At 42.0% G+C, this 15,324-nt stretch overlaps 1 protein-coding gene and 3 non-coding genes across 4 annotated transcripts; all 4 read right to left on the bottom strand.

The window, feature by feature from the left end:
* Positions 1–7,094: 7,094 nt before the first annotated feature.
* Positions 7,095–7,176, bottom strand: trnaf-aaa (transfer RNA phenylalanine (anticodon AAA)). Its single transcript has one exon. It is a non-coding gene; the product is annotated as a tRNA-Phe (tRNA).
* A 742-nt stretch (positions 7,177–7,918) lies between these two features.
* On the bottom strand, positions 7,919–8,059 carry LOC135781952 (U4 spliceosomal RNA). Its single transcript, XR_010545357.1, has one exon. It is a non-coding gene; the product is annotated as a U4 spliceosomal RNA (small nuclear RNA).
* Positions 8,060–8,642: 583 nt separating this feature from the next.
* Positions 8,643–8,727, bottom strand: trnas-uga (transfer RNA serine (anticodon UGA)). Its single transcript has one exon. It is a non-coding gene; the product is annotated as a tRNA-Ser (tRNA).
* A 1,117-nt stretch (positions 8,728–9,844) lies between these two features.
* On the bottom strand, positions 9,845–12,993 carry LOC135781653 (uncharacterized). Its single transcript, XM_065292277.2, has 2 exons — positions 12,743–12,993; positions 9,845–10,812 (listed from the first exon to the last, which is right to left on the bottom strand). The coding sequence occupies exons 1-2, from the start codon at positions 12,991–12,993 to the stop codon at positions 9,939–9,941; spliced, it is 1,125 nt and encodes a 374-aa protein (XP_065148349.1). The 3' UTR covers positions 9,845–9,938.
* Positions 12,994–15,324: the final 2,331 nt, after the last annotated feature.

Genomic DNA, 15,324 nt, shown 5'->3' with positions numbered 1-15,324 from the left:
TACGCACACCTCGGAGTATGGATCATCTCCAGTGAGTAAAGAAGTGTGTATTTATTATCCACAAGCAGGTGTTAAAAATTATTAATGTCAATATGGTAACAGCAAATCAGTGTTGAAGTTAATGATTTATTTGTGATTTGTATAAATGAAAGCTCTATTTGTGATAGTGCTGCAACGACGCGTCGACGTCATCGATTACGTCAACTATAAAAATACGTCTGTTAGGAAATACCCAGAGTCAGAGTCTCAATGCAAGTATAGTTTTAATAGAAGAAAACACTTGGATGTAGACAGGAAAATATAATCCACATATGAAAGTCACAGTTGTCTCAGCCGTCCGTGAAACACACCGAGCCACACAATAATCCTCCTCGCAGACACAGAGTCACAGTAAATGACTGGCGTACGCTTGAAGGCAAAGCATCCAGTCCAAAAAGTAGGAGACAAACACAATCGGGAACCAAATAGCAGAAACCCGAACACAGGATAAGGATCCCGAATACAGAGACCGTAATCCAACACAGGCAGGCTGGGTCCAATATCCCTCGAGCCGGAACCCAACACCTCTCCTCCGGACCATAGCCCTCCCAGTCCACTAAATACTGATGACCTCTGCCCCTGCGACGCACATCTAACAATCTCCTAACCGTATAGGCAGGAGCACCATCCACTAGACGGGGAGCGGGGGGTTTAGGGGCAGATGCAGAGGGATTAAGGCGGGAAAAAATTACTGGTTTAACCCTGGATACATGAAAAACAGGGTGCACCCGACCAAGAATAGGTGGTAACTTAAGCTTGACCGTTACCGGACTGACGACCTTAACAATACTGTATGGCCCAATGAAACGGGGAGCCAGCTTGCGAGAGGGCTCCCGGAGAGACAAATCCTTGGTGGAAAGCCATACCTTCTGACCGCACACATAACGAGGGGCGGGTCGCCGGTATCGATCAGCCGCAGCCTTGGTTCGTCTGGCGTTCTGTAATAAAAGAGTTCTAGCTCGCTTCCAAGTGCGTCTGCACCTGCGGACGAAAGCTAGAGCAGACGGAACCGCTGCATCGGGTTCTTGTGATGGAAAAAGGGGGGGTTGAAACCCAATCGATAATTCAAAAGGGGATAAATTAGTAGATGCGATGGGGAGGGAATTATGTGAATACTCGACCCAGGGGAGCTGTTGGCACCAGGAATTCGGATAACGTGACGACAGACAGCGGAGCGTTCGACCGAGATCCTGATTAGCCCGTTCACATTGTCCGTTGGTCTGTGGGTGGTAGCCTGAAGACAAACTGGCAGTAGCGCCTATCTGTCTGCAGAACTCCTGCCAAAAACGAGAGATGAACTGAGGACCCCTATCTGAGACCACGTCAGTCGGAAGACCATGCAACCGAAAAACGTGTTTGATCAGAATCTGAGCCATCTCCTTGGCAGAAGGGAGTTTAGGTAAGGGAATAAAATGAACCGCTTTAGAGAAGCGATCCACCACAGTCAGAACAACAGTGTTACCTTCAGAAGCCGGTAAGCCAGTGACAAAATCAAGGGCTATATGAGACCAGGGGCGGGAGGGAATTGGTAAGGGCTTAAGTAGACCATGAGGGGGTTGATTAGCCGCCTTATTACAGGCGCAGACTGAACAGGCTAATACAAACTGTCTGACGTCCGTAGTCATCGACGACCACCAAAAACGCTGGCGGATGGCAGCCAGTGTTCTCCGAATACCCGGATGGCCGACAAACCTAGACTCATGACCCCACCGGATGACATCGGAACGTAACCGCTCAGGAACCCATAGACGACCCGTTGGGCACCCCTCCGGAACTTCCCCCCCTCGACCGGCCTCTCTCACCCGCTGCTCGATTCCCCAAATGAGGGCACCGACCACTCTCCCCTCCGGGAGAATGGTTTCGGTCCGCTCAACCTCAGAACCATCGAACAGATGGGAGAGAGCATCAGGTTTAACATTCTTGGAGCCAGGCCGGTACGAGAGGGTGAAGTTAAAACGGTCAAAGAAAAGAGCCCAACGAGCCTGTCTAGATGTTAACCTTCTGGCCGAACGGATGTACTCTAAATTTTTGTGATCCGTCCAGACCAGAAAGGGCTCCGAGGCTCCCTCCAAGCAGTGACGCCACTCACCTAAAGCAAGTCTAACCGCCAACAGCTCCCGATTACCTATGTCGTAATTTCGTTCTGCTGGGTTCAACCGGTGAGAGAAAAAAGCGCACGGGTGCACCTTACCGTCAACAACAGATCGCTGAGACAAAACGGCGCCTATGCCGACATCAGAAGCATCTACTTCCACAATAAATTGGTTAGCCGGATCAGGAATAGCGAGGACCGGAGCAGAGATAAAATTGGTCTTTAAAGCATCAAAGGCTTCCTGAGCCTCGCTATTCCAACGGAAACAGATCTTAGGGGAAGTGAGAGCGGAAAGAGGTTTAGCGATCTGACCAAAATTTCTGATGAAACGCCGGTAAAAATTGGCGAATCCCAGAAATCGCTGAAGCTCTTTACGGGTGTCGGGCACTGGCCACTCGGCGACCGCTTTGACCTTGGCGGGATCGGAACGAATCTCTCCCTCGGCAATGACAAAACCCAGAAACGAAACCGACTCCTTGTGGAACTCGCACTTTTCCGCCTTAACATAAAGCTGATTCTCTAAAAGCCGTTGTAAAACCTGGCGAACATGCTGGGTGTGAATCTGCATGGAGGGAGAGAAGATGAGAATGTCATCGAGATACACAAAGACAAATCTGTTAATCATGTCTCCCAGCACTTCATTGACCATGGTTTGGAAGACAGCTGGGGCGTTACAAAGACCGAATGGTAAAACGCAATATTCCCAGTGACCAGTAGGGGTGTTAAAGGCTGTCTTCCACTCATCGCCCTCCTTAATACGAACCAAGTGATAAGCGTTGCGGAGATCTAACTTGGTAAATACACAAGCTCCCTGTAATAACTCGAAAGCTGAAGACATTAAAGGCAAGGGGTATTTATTCTTAACAGTAATGTCATTCAACCCTCTGTAATCAATGCATGGACGAAGAGACCCGTCTTTCTTTTTCACAAAGAAAAATCCAGCACCTGCTGGAGACGAGGAGCGGCGGATGAGCCCGGCACTAAGCGCATCATTTATGTATTTGTCCATAGCCTCTCTTTCTGGACAGGTAAGGGAAAAAATACGACCCTTAGGCGGAAAAGTACCTGAGAGGAGTTTGATCTCACAATCATACGACCGGTGAGGAGGTAAAGAGGTGGCCCGAGCTTTACTGAACACCTGGGACAGATCAGAATACTCCGTCGGGACCCCCGAGAGATCGGCAGCAGGGATCTGAAACGTAGAACAAACAGAAGACAAAGGAGCAGGACCGAGACATGACACATGACAAGAAGAACTCCAAGACAAGACAATACCATTCTGCCAATCAACGTGAGGATTGTGTTTTACCAACCAATCATGCCCTAAAATAATGGGCGATTGGGATGCATGAAGTAAAAAGAATTCGATTACCTCACAATGATTGCCAGAAACATAAAGACTCACAGGGGGTGTGCGATGAGAGATCACTGCCATATGCTGCCCTTTTAATGTCCAAGCGGATAAAGGAGAATCTAAAGGGATAGCAGGGATACCAAAAGATTCAGCCAGACCAGCATCTAGAAAACTTGCCTCCGCACCGGAATCCAATAATGCCTGTGAACGGAAATCAGACTGATTAAATCTTAACATAACAGGAAGAACTGTGCGGCTAGAGGGAGAATTAGAGGAGAAAACGCCCACCGATACTCCCGAATCTACCGGCGGGCGCTTCCTTTTACCGGACATGATGCGGCCAGATGCCCCGCTTTACCACAGTATAAACATAGTCCATTCGTCAGACGACGCTGTCTCTCGCTGTTGGTGAGGCGCAGCCTGCCTAGCTGCATAGGTTCCTCTGGCTCAGGTGTAGACACGGGTAAAAGGACCTCAGGTGAAGAAATAGCCTGACGAAACGACCGGCGGAGATTACGCTGACGATGGCGGGTCTCAATTCTCAACGCCAGGTCGATCGCGGCTTCCAATGACGCAGGGGGATCCCGTGCAGCGACTTCATCTTGGATGTTATGATCGAGACCCTCAAGAAACTGGACTCGAAGAGAGGCATCATTCCATCCACAGGTAGCTGCTAACGTTTTAAAAGTGATGGCGTAGTCAGTAACAGACGATCCTCGTTGTAGTAATCGAACTAGTTCAGCGGCTGCCATGTCACCTTGGAGAGAACGGTCGAAAAGTCTCATCATCTCTTCCTTGAGAGCCTCAAACGAAGTCGTGCACGGGGCCTTGACCTCCCATACAGCCATTCCCCAGTCTCTCGCTCTCCCGGTGAGCAGTGTGAGGACAAACGCTACTTGTGACATAGAAGAAGCAAATCTCCGTGGCTGGAGAGCGAAGACCAAGGAACACTGCTGTAAGAAGGCCCGGCAGGTGTTGGGATCGCCGTCATAGGTGGGTGGTGTGGCAGTGTGTGGTTCTCGGTCGGTGCTCGGTGAAACAACGCTGGGCACAGGAAGCGGAGGCTCTCCGCCGGGTTGCATAAGCTGCAGACGATCGCTTAGCTCAGAGAGCCGGTTGGAGAGAGCTAGAAAGTCCCGTGAAGCAGCAGCTAAAAGTGAAGAGTGTTGGTCGATAACAGCGCCCTGTTGATTCAATGTGGACTGCAAAACATCCATTCCGTCACTACTCGCAGACTCCATGTTGACGCGCTCGTACTGTTAGGAAATACCCAGAGTGAGAGTCTCAATGCAAGTATAGTTTTAATAGAAGAAAACACTTGGATGTAGACAGGAAAATATAATCCACATATGAAAGTCACAGTTGTCTCAGCCGTCCGTGAAACACACCGAGCCACACAATAATCCTCCTCGCAGACACAGAGTCACAGTAAATGACTGGCGTACGCTTGAAGGCAAAGCATCCAGTCCAAAAAGTAGGAGACAAACACAATCGGGAACCAAATAGCAGAAACCCGAACACAGGATAAGGATCCCGAATACAGAGACCGTAATCCAACACAGGCAGGCTGAACCTATGGCGAGAGCAGAAAGGAGATGTTAACCTATGCGTGGTAGAAACACTTGGACGGGCGGCGAGACAGAGATCTAACAACGAGCGCGTGACGGAAAACAAAACAGAAAGGTATAAATAGACAAGAGGGAACAAGACACAGCTGGACACAAATCAGAGAAATAGAGGGAGGAGCCAGTGCGCACGTGAGGATCCTTCACCACAGAGGTAACACAAACAAACACAAACACCCACACAACCGATCACCCAGAAGGCGTGACAACGTTGACATGCGTAAAATGCGTCGACGTGTCGCTGTTCACATTCATTTCGCCTAATGGCGGCTTCTGCTCCTGGCAGTGTTAGCCATACATTGATTTGTTTGTGTGCGTCACAAAATCAACAATGGCCGCAACATTTACATTTTTATTTTCATTTAAAACGGCTTCATTTATTGTTGTGAGCGCTCGGTGGTGCCTCTCTTGTGCACGTGCACGCGCGCTCTCTCTTTCTCTGCGTGAAGCCCCTAGACAGCGCCTCTCATACATGACACTGAGTGAAAGAATTAAAACTTGGCTGTGTTTTCCATGCGGATTCCATGCGGATTCCTCTGTGTACTTGCATTTTCATGTAAATGTCAGATGTTACTGGCAGAGAAGACGACTGATTCGAGTTTATCATGAAAGTTTAGCAGTGTTTTCACACACACACTGGTTCTCTATGTGCTTGTGCGCGAGCTCTCTCTCTCCTATGCCCGCGCATGACTTCTGTAGTAACTCTGTGTAATGGCAATTTTTTAATTTGCGCCGAATTGTCTGCGATGTCGAGTTTATAAATCAAGATTTTAGTAACTTAGTAGTTAAAATAACAGCTGGTTGGATTAAACACAAGGTTATTGGGTCATGTTTAGTCACTATTTTAATAGTCTTTGGGCTGGTTTCCTGGACAGAGATTAGCTTATGCCAGGACTAGACCTTAGTTTAATTAAGAAATAGTTTAAACAAACATGCCTTACTAAAAACATTACTTGTGTGCATTTTGAGGCCAAACTAAGGGCACTGATGGATTTTAAGATATGTCAGTGCAAGATGTTTTCAGTTTGGACAGCTCTTATATTTATTTTAGTCTAGGACTAGTCTAATCCCTGTCTGGGAAACCGCCCCTATATGTCTGACAACAGAACAGATAATATGTGAAAATAGCATTCAGTTGTGTTTAAATACAATAAAACAAACAATGACTGTCAGATCAGACAGAGTAGAAAAACAGATTATCCAACAGATTAAATAGCTAATAAAAAAAAGAACACTATTAATAATAAAAAATAGTCGTTAGAGTAGTCGACTAATCGGAAAAATATTCGCTAGATTAGCCGACAGAAGAAATAGTCGTTAGTTTCAGCTCTAATTTGTGATTTGTATAAATGAAAGCTCTGACAAATGCTTGACACAGTGCAATTGCTTATCTTGTGTTATTGGAATTTGTATTTAGTTTGTATCGTGTATACTAACCACGTATTTCCCGTGTCTTTTCACTTTTACCCGCTCCCTTGCTTGTTATTGTGTTCACCTGTTGTCCTCATTAGTTCTCCCTATTTAATTAAATTAAATTTTATTTATATAGCGCTTTTCACAATAAGTAATTGTTTCAAAGCAGTACTCAGGCAGACCCGCAGGCATCTTTCTTGCGCAGCCCGGTGGCACACTGTGATCAGTACAGTGGTTAGTACACTGCGTTGTGGCCGCAGCAACCCCGGTTCGAATCAGGGTCACGGCAGCCCTTCCGGGGAAGTCTGTTGGGGTCTTCCCGCTCCTGCCCCTTTTGTGATCGGCTGGTTGCCTGACCGTCAAATTATTTTTCAGCACACACCAGGCCCAGAGAGCTCAACAGGTTACCCCGTTGTAGTCGTGGCCGCGGGTCTGCCTGAGTACAATGGCTGTGAGGGGAATGCCATTTCTATGCAGAAATCAAAATAATTTTTGTGTTTCTTTCAACGGCAAATCTTAAGCAAAAGCCCTCTCGAAGTAGAATCAGTCCACGAAGGGAGAAGTCTGAAGGCGTAGTTAGCAGGATTCAAACCTGCGCAGGGAGACCCCAATGGATTTTTAGTCCAACGCCTTAACCACTCGGCCACGACTACATGCTCTCATTGTTGGGAAACTTTATTCTTTCCCCGTTCCCTACAACGGAGCACAAAAGGCGATCGAGGCTACTCATCACCCGAACAGGGACTCGAACCCTGGACCCTCAGAATAAAAGTCTGATGCTCTACCGACTGAGCAATCCAAGCTTGCACCTAAGTTCCAGGGCTTCACGCCTCACCCAAGTACGGGACTTCATTACCATGTCCTGTTAGCTACTCTTTGGTCTATGGACAGGTTAAATATTACTAGAATGCCAGAATGAGCAGGAAACTGCTTCAGTCTTCAAACAGAGTGCGTATTATCTATTTAAGTGGAGAAATCTTGCTTCTGCATGAGACTCTCTTTACTTCAGGAAAAGCACTCTTCATCCAAAATGTCACCAGAGAGGCAATGTTTCTAAGCTCAAGGAAATGTAGCTACGTCTACGTAACATGCCGAAGTGACTCTTGAGCTGCACGAGAAAAAGCACATTTGACAAAACGTGACCCTGCCCCTGAAAACCCAGCTAAAATCTTTTTTGTGATTTTGTCTTTTCTACATAAAACCATCCAACATATATAAAGGGTGTCGTGTGAAAACATCACCGTGATATCCTTGGTACTGATTGCCACACAGAGGATGGAAATCAATGCGATGTCAAGTACTGGAATCAAACTTTGACGCTTTTAACCTCAGGACTATAAACATCAAAACAAACAAACACACACAACAAACTTCTCTTTGCAAAAAACTCGTAAGTCTCTCAAGAGACTGTGAAAAATTGCCAAAGCTGACTGTGTTTTAAGTCATCCTGGCGGGGTGTTGGGTAAAGTTTTCAACCAGCAATGATCACGCCTTGGATAAACCTCATAGGCTACGATATTGCCTCTGTGAAAAAATGATGGAAAAGGTCACGACCTCTTCTGTGCACATACCCGGACGCTGGACGACAGGGTGGTATTCAGGCTTTAAACTGAAATTAGACTTCAGGTACTGCTTTGCTGCATGTTTTGCCTTTTCAGCAGGTGAGAGATCTGCACAAAAAGTTTGTTCATTATCGGCTTTCTACTTAGAAAAGCAAAAGTGCAAATACACGTTTGAATTATTTAAGGAAAACAATTCGGGGGAGAGAATTGTGGGAATCCTGAAAACAAAGAGGGTGGAGCCATAGTTCTTAACCTCTCAGAAAATTGCTCAGGTCAGGATCAACTCGATTAGCGACAATCTACGATAGTTGTAAACAAAGTCCTGTTCCAGCTCTTCTATGGTTTCATGCTGCACGTGCAGTATATGGTCAAAATGACAATTGAAGCCACATCACTTCACAACAGAGCCGATCTCACATACACACAGGAGAAACTATGAAAGGCTGCATAGTTTTCCCACTGTGCAACCCATGGTACCAACTTGAGCTGCAGAAATAAAGCAAATCGTGAGCTGGAACGTCCAACAAGAGAGAGGCCGAAGCCAGGGAACAGACACTCGTAGTCGGCAGGGCTTGAACCTGCGCGGGGAGACCCCAATGGATTTCAAGTCCATCGCCTTAACCACTCGGCCAAAAATGGTGCAAAAGTGACTACTATGGGTGGGGGAAAAGAAAAAGTGAGGAAAAAAGGGGGAAAAGGGAAAAATGAGGAAAGACATGTAAATTGAAAGAGAAAATTGAAGAGATTTTTTTTCTTTTTACCAGTTTTTCTCCTTTTCACTTCTTTTAACTAAGAAATAACAACTATATCATTATATATAATATAATATATTAGTATAACTAAGTCAATATTTCAACCTATTTTACTTTATAACAAAACAACTCCTAATATTCCTAGTTTTTCTCCTTTTCACTTCTTTTAACTAAGAAATTACAACTATATCATTATATATAATATAATATATATAATATATTAGTATAACTAAGTCAATATTTCAACCTATTTTACTTTATAACAAAACAACTCCTTGTGGTAAAACTGAAAAATAAAACATACAAAACATAATTCCACAAATACGGTTTATTTTAAAAGCAAATGTATACGTAACAATAATTAGAAGAAATGTATAAACAAACACAAAATAATATATAAATACACAAACTTGCACTAATCTTAAGGGCCGGACTGGAGCCTGCACTGATCTGAGGGGCCGGACTGGAGCCTGCACTGATCTGAGGGGTCGGCATAGAGACTGCACTGATCTTAAGGGCTGGGCTGGAGCCTGCACTGATCTGAGGGGCCGGGCTGGAGAATGCACTGATCTGAGGGGCCGAGCTGGAGAATGCACTGATCTGAGGGGCCGGGCTGGAGCATGCACTGATCTGAGGGCCGGGCTGGAGCCTGCACTTTTTTGAGGGGCCATTATATATAGATAGATATAGATAGATACACATATATAGATATGAATAAAAATATAAAGAAATAATAAAAATATAAAAAGTTAAGCTTATAAAATTAAAATAAAACAAACATAAAATATATAATTACATTAAAATTACATATAATTACAATAGTTACATTTTAACAGAAATATATACATGAATATTATATGATACATTCTACTATTATATTCTATTTCTATGTATATTAGATATAAATATTTGGATAGATAGATAGATAGATAGATAGATAGATAGATAGATAGATAGATAGATAGATAGATAGATATAATAAGAAACTTTCAGATCTGACCATTATATAATATAAATGATGCTAGTGAATGTACTAGTTAAAACCCGAACTTAAAAGTTATGCTGATTGTTTTCTATATTAAAATAAAGACAAAATAAAACTTAAAGAGTTAAAGAGTCTTTCCACTCTGTAATGGTCTGACCAGATGCTGGACAATACCACTTTCCTTTAACCTGGGAATGTCCAGTAAGTTTGCTCTTTGAGTGCCCACATGCTTTACACTGATAATGGTAATGTTCTTTAGTGTAACGCTTCTTTGGTGGCTCCCCTCTTGCCATACTTTCCTGATCCGCAAGTGCTGCCTTGTGCAGTCTCCAAGCACGTTGTCGGTTCCGAGGAGGTGGTGGAGCTGATAGCTGTTGGCCTGGCGGAAAGGAAGACCATCCCTGCGAGTGTGGTGGTGGTGGTGCTGATGGCTGTTGGCCTGGTGGAAGGGAAGACCATCCCTGAAAGTGCGGTGGTGGTGCTGATGGCTGTTGGTCTGACGGAAAGGAAGACCTTCCTTGAGAGTATGGTGGTGGTGCTGATGGCTGTTGGCCTGGTGGAAGGGAAGACCACCCGTGAGGCATTGGTGGAGCCGGTGGTGGATGGAAAGACAAACCATGATGTGGTGGATACAGCGGAGAAGACCAGTCAGAATATCCAGGCCAGGTATGCAACCCTGGCAGTTGCTGGGCTTCTGCTGCAGAAGAATAGCCTGTGCCTAATGGCGATGTGTCTCCTAGCCCTAGCTCTGTGTGTGTAATAGAAGACATTGCAGTTCCAGTTCGTGCATATTTACGCTGACGAATAACTGCCTCACCCTCCCGATTTTCAGGCTCCTGGAATTCAATGGCAACATGTCCATGTTGTACAGGTGCAGATGGGAGCTCTTTAGGCTTTGGAAGCGGCTCATTTGCCAAACCAACATGCTGATGGAATTGCACTCCTTGCAGCAAGGTGTCTCGACCCGTTCTTGTTTTCCTGTCAAGAAGCCTGGGAAAGAAAAACAAACATCAGGTTTGAAGAGAGCAAAACTACTTTCAAAATTAAAAATTTACTATTTAGTACACTCACCTAATGTTATGTACTACATAGCAATATCTCAAATGATTGTTTATTCAAACAATTAAAATTGTATGAGAAATAAACTAAGCTGGGCCGGGTTTCCCAAAAGCATCGTAAGGCTAAGTAGATCGTAAAAACGATCGTACGAATCATCTTAGAATTACGGGCTGTTTCCCAAAAGCTTCGTAACTTAAGTTGCACTTGAAAATCCTCGTAGATCTACGAGTGGTCTGGAGTAATCGTTCATTCATAAGTGCATCGTAAGACAACAGAGTTACAAGGTCACCTACAGGACAACCCGCAAATTGCACTCCTGCAATGACGATAATGCAATGTTTTTAATGTTTATTTATTTATTGGGTTTTTCTTTGTTTATTTTATATTAAATATATAATATAATATATTTACAATTCAAATGAGAAATCAAATTTAAATGACTAAACATAAATGAATAAAGAAGGAAAACGTATTTTGTACAAGTTGTTAAAAGTTTTTTGTATTTTGGTAAAAGTTGGTATAGCAAATTGATAAATGGTTCATACCGATAGCTGCTATAATTAATCTAAACATTGTTTTGAAGGGAAATGGCATCTAATTAAAGAAACCAAATATATATTTACGGTACAATGCAATAATCCTTAATAATAAATAAACATATAGAATAAACAACAAATAATAATAATAATCTAAACTATAATAGAAACGCAGAAGGCATTTCACAGTGGGACGAGTCCTAACTAAATACGGAAAATAATATTTAATAAATTATTAAAACATTTAAAAAGTCATTGAACAATAATGAAAATATATTATTAAAAATATTAGTGCACATCTGCTGAAGATCATTAGCCTAAACAAGCTTCTGCTACAAATTCGAGTCGTTCTATTGGTGACATTTCAGCACTTGACAAATGGATAGCGACTCGTAAGTAGCACTTAAAACCCAGCTGCGAGCGATTGTTTCACGTGCATCTTTGGGAAACGCACGTAAATGAACAAAGAATGTTCGTTACGTAGCTCGTAGAAAGCGCTCTTAAGTGCTAAGTTCAATCGTTATCGGGAAACCCGGCCCTGGATGATAACGATAAAGTAATTTCACAATTTGATTACTTTGCAGTTATTAAATGGATTTGAATCAACATTAAGCTGGCTTCAGCCGAACAATTACAGTTTTTTTTCCTTTTAGTAGCGGCTTCACACTAGAATTTAACTCTGAAACATTTTTTTTGTGGTTATCACAGTAAAGGTACTTTGAATCAGTAGTGCTATAGAAATAAAGGTGACTTGACAAAGTCTAAATAATAAATGTACAGATCTGTCAATTTTTGTAAAACAAAATCAAAATATGTGATCAGGACAGTCTATATTATTTTTATGTATATGATTCGGTGATAAACAGCTGGATACATTGTCTGAAATATTTTATTGTTATTCATCAGTTGCAACATTCTGAGGTCTGTTATTCCTTAATACTTACTTTAGTTTATAATAATATAATTACACTGTGCACAGTATGCAAAAATAGATGAATATAGATGAATACTTTTTTCAATACAATTGATAACTACAACAAAATGATGTAAATAAATGCAATGAAAAAATATACAATTTGCAGTGAGATTCAATACACCTATAAGAAGTGCTGGCTTTAAATACCTATATTAGCCATCTGTTATACACAACTGTTAATGATGACCATTATTGTGGAGAAACTGACATTGCAATGGCACAGCTGATCACCTTGACAACAAATATATTTGCAATTAAGAACAGTTAGTTCTGTAGATACTTCTGTACGTGCTGTCGTTGATAGGAATATACTACTGAAGTGATTCTAGGAAGCCAAAACAAAACTTACCAAGACGACACTGTAGTGTTGTTGACCGTAACTAGCACCAAGTTGGTCTTCTCCAGTATCTCTCTGCAGTCTTCAAGCAGCTGCTTAATGTGACTGTATGTCATCACAATCGCCTGAGGAATGGCAAAGACTTTGCCCTTGTTGTCTCTGGGCCTGTTTCTTGCTTCATTGAACTCCTTCAAAAGCTTGAGTGCGACACATTCTGAAATCCTGTTGGCATCAGGTCTCTCGGCAGCCTGGCCATGAATCATGAACAGTCTGTGGATATAAATATGCTTTGATGGAATTATGTATGATTGGTATACTATGGCTCATTATAGCTTTGTAGGCATATAGACTACTTATATTTTTAAATTTTACACAGATAAAGCCCACACACTGAAAAAAGTCCAAGATCTCATGATTCTCTGACTCTAAAATGTTTTTTTAGCCTTAGAAAGGAATTAAATTACTACACAGGCAGCATGAAACAAGACTAGAGATTAACATCTGTGCCGTACAGCTTAACTTACCTCTCAGCTGCTTGCTGGCCTATCTCGATGGTTGACAAAGCAGTGATAGTGCGGTTGAGGCTGACAAGGAACCCTGCAAGGTTATCCACTGCCTCCCATCCAGGAACACCCCTTGAATCACATCTATTGTCCTGAAAAAGGAAACAAAAAAAACTAAGCTCTACATTACAAAATAGTTTATCAAAGGATAGTTCTCCAAAAATGAAGATTCTGTCATCATTTACTCCCCCTTAAGTTGTTACAAACCTATATACATTTCTTTGTTTTAATAAACACAAAAGAAGATATTTTGATGTAACCAAACCATTCATGAGCCTTATTCAATTCCATACTATTATTTTATCCTAGTATGGAAGTGAATGGGGCTCATGATTGGTTTGGTTACAAAACATTCCTCAAAATATCTTCCTTCATGTTCATCAGAAAAAAACACATTTATACAGGTTGATAACAACATGAGAGTGAAAAAATAATGACAGAATTTGTATTTTTGGGTGAACTATTCCTTTAACAGTTCTCTGATAAACCATTCTTTACAAATTACAACCATTCGCATCAATTATTAGAAACTTTACCGGAGCTGATGTGCTAGGCTCAGCACAGAAAATGTCTTCAACATCAGGACTGCAAGAGCCATCTATTGGAACACTGGCTTCCTAGATATTTTTTAAACATTTGTAAGAGAAGAATAAATTAGAGCTACAACAACACATATTGTTCAAAACATTTACTAGTATTAATAATTTGTGAAACTTAACAATAATGGTTAATATTTTTATTAATTTAATGCATTAATATCTACAGTAAGACTAAGCAATTCTTTAGTTACAGTACTTGTTCATCTTTGTTAACATACATAATAAAGCTGTTCTTTTGTTAGTTAATGTCAGTTCAGGTTCATTTATTTTCATAGATACAACTCTGATTTTAACCATGTATAAGTAAATGCTGAGATTAACAGAAACTAAGATCAATAAATGCTTTATAAAATGTGGTTATTGCTACTTCATTTTAACTGATGTAGTCAACAAATGTTAACAAATTTTGTAAGGGGTTAATAAAAAGTTTAATCATAATAAACAAGTAAAGTAACATTTCTATGTCATTTAAATGACAAAAGATCAAGACAACTGACATTACCAGAGAGGAGCTTAATGAATCATGACTACTTGATCTGCCAAAGGTGTGGGTATCTAAACTGATGTAAGCTGCATCACATATTGTGACATCCAGACACTCATCCTCCTGAACCTCAACCTGCATCTCTGGCAGAGTTAAGCCCACTTCACCATGCTCCAGTGGAGAGAGCAGGTCTCCTCTGTCAGACTGTGCCAGCAAGTACTCCACAGCTATACGTTCATCTGCAATAAAGAGTCATTAAACATTTAGTAATAAGATAAATATATCAGGCTAATAATCAATTATTTGCAAGAAACACATGAAAGTAAAATAAATCAACAACGTGGAATGGAAAAACTAAATCGAATACTTGTAACCTCACAGACACATCTAATAACCACATTCACATTACATTACCATTTAGCAGACTTACAAAGCGACTTACAAGAATTAGGAAACAAATAGTTATCATAGGAGGGCAAAACAATAATAAAATAAGTGCTTATAGATGGTTTCATCGGGCGCACGTGAGGTGAAGCGATAAGCGTCTGGTCCTAACTTTACTTCCGGTTTCTGTTTGTTTAATGGTCCGACTAGTTGCTGAAACTGAACAAGTTTTAGTGTTCAGGCGTGATGAAAAGCTTTTGAAACACACTGGTGCCTGAAATCACAATTTTAAGAGAATGTACAATAATGAATCCTACCAGAGGGTTTCCCAGGGGGTGTAAATTCTGGAAGGAGTGCACATCCAAGGACTCTGTTGCTGAGTATGTTCATGTAGGACATTAAACGTGCGTCATACATTTTGGTATGTGATACACCACTTATGTCCACAGCCTGATGAGCCCGGTTGATGTTCCATCTTGATGCACCCTCAAGCATGTACATCTGAGTATGAAGAGCATTACATCTCCACCCTGAAATACATAAGGTTTCATATGGTTAAAATAC

The sequence above is a fragment of the Paramisgurnus dabryanus genome, chromosome 23 (assembly GCF_030506205.2).
Source record: "Paramisgurnus dabryanus chromosome 23, PD_genome_1.1, whole genome shotgun sequence".
NCBI lineage: Eukaryota > Metazoa > Chordata > Actinopteri > Cypriniformes > Cobitidae > Paramisgurnus > Paramisgurnus dabryanus.
This window is presented reverse-complemented; position numbering and strand designations above follow the sequence as displayed.

What these genes read in the sequence shown, in the direction of transcription:
- LOC135781653 (XM_065292277.2), bottom strand. Translation starts at nt 12,993, where the DNA reads ATGATTCATGGCCAGGCTGCCGAGAGACCTGATGCCAACAGGATTTCA. An exon ending in AACACTACAGTGTCGTCTTG is followed by an intron (nt 10,813 to 12,742) that starts GTAAGTTTTGTT and finishes TTTCTTTCCCAG; the next exon opens with GCTTCTTGACAGGAAAACAA.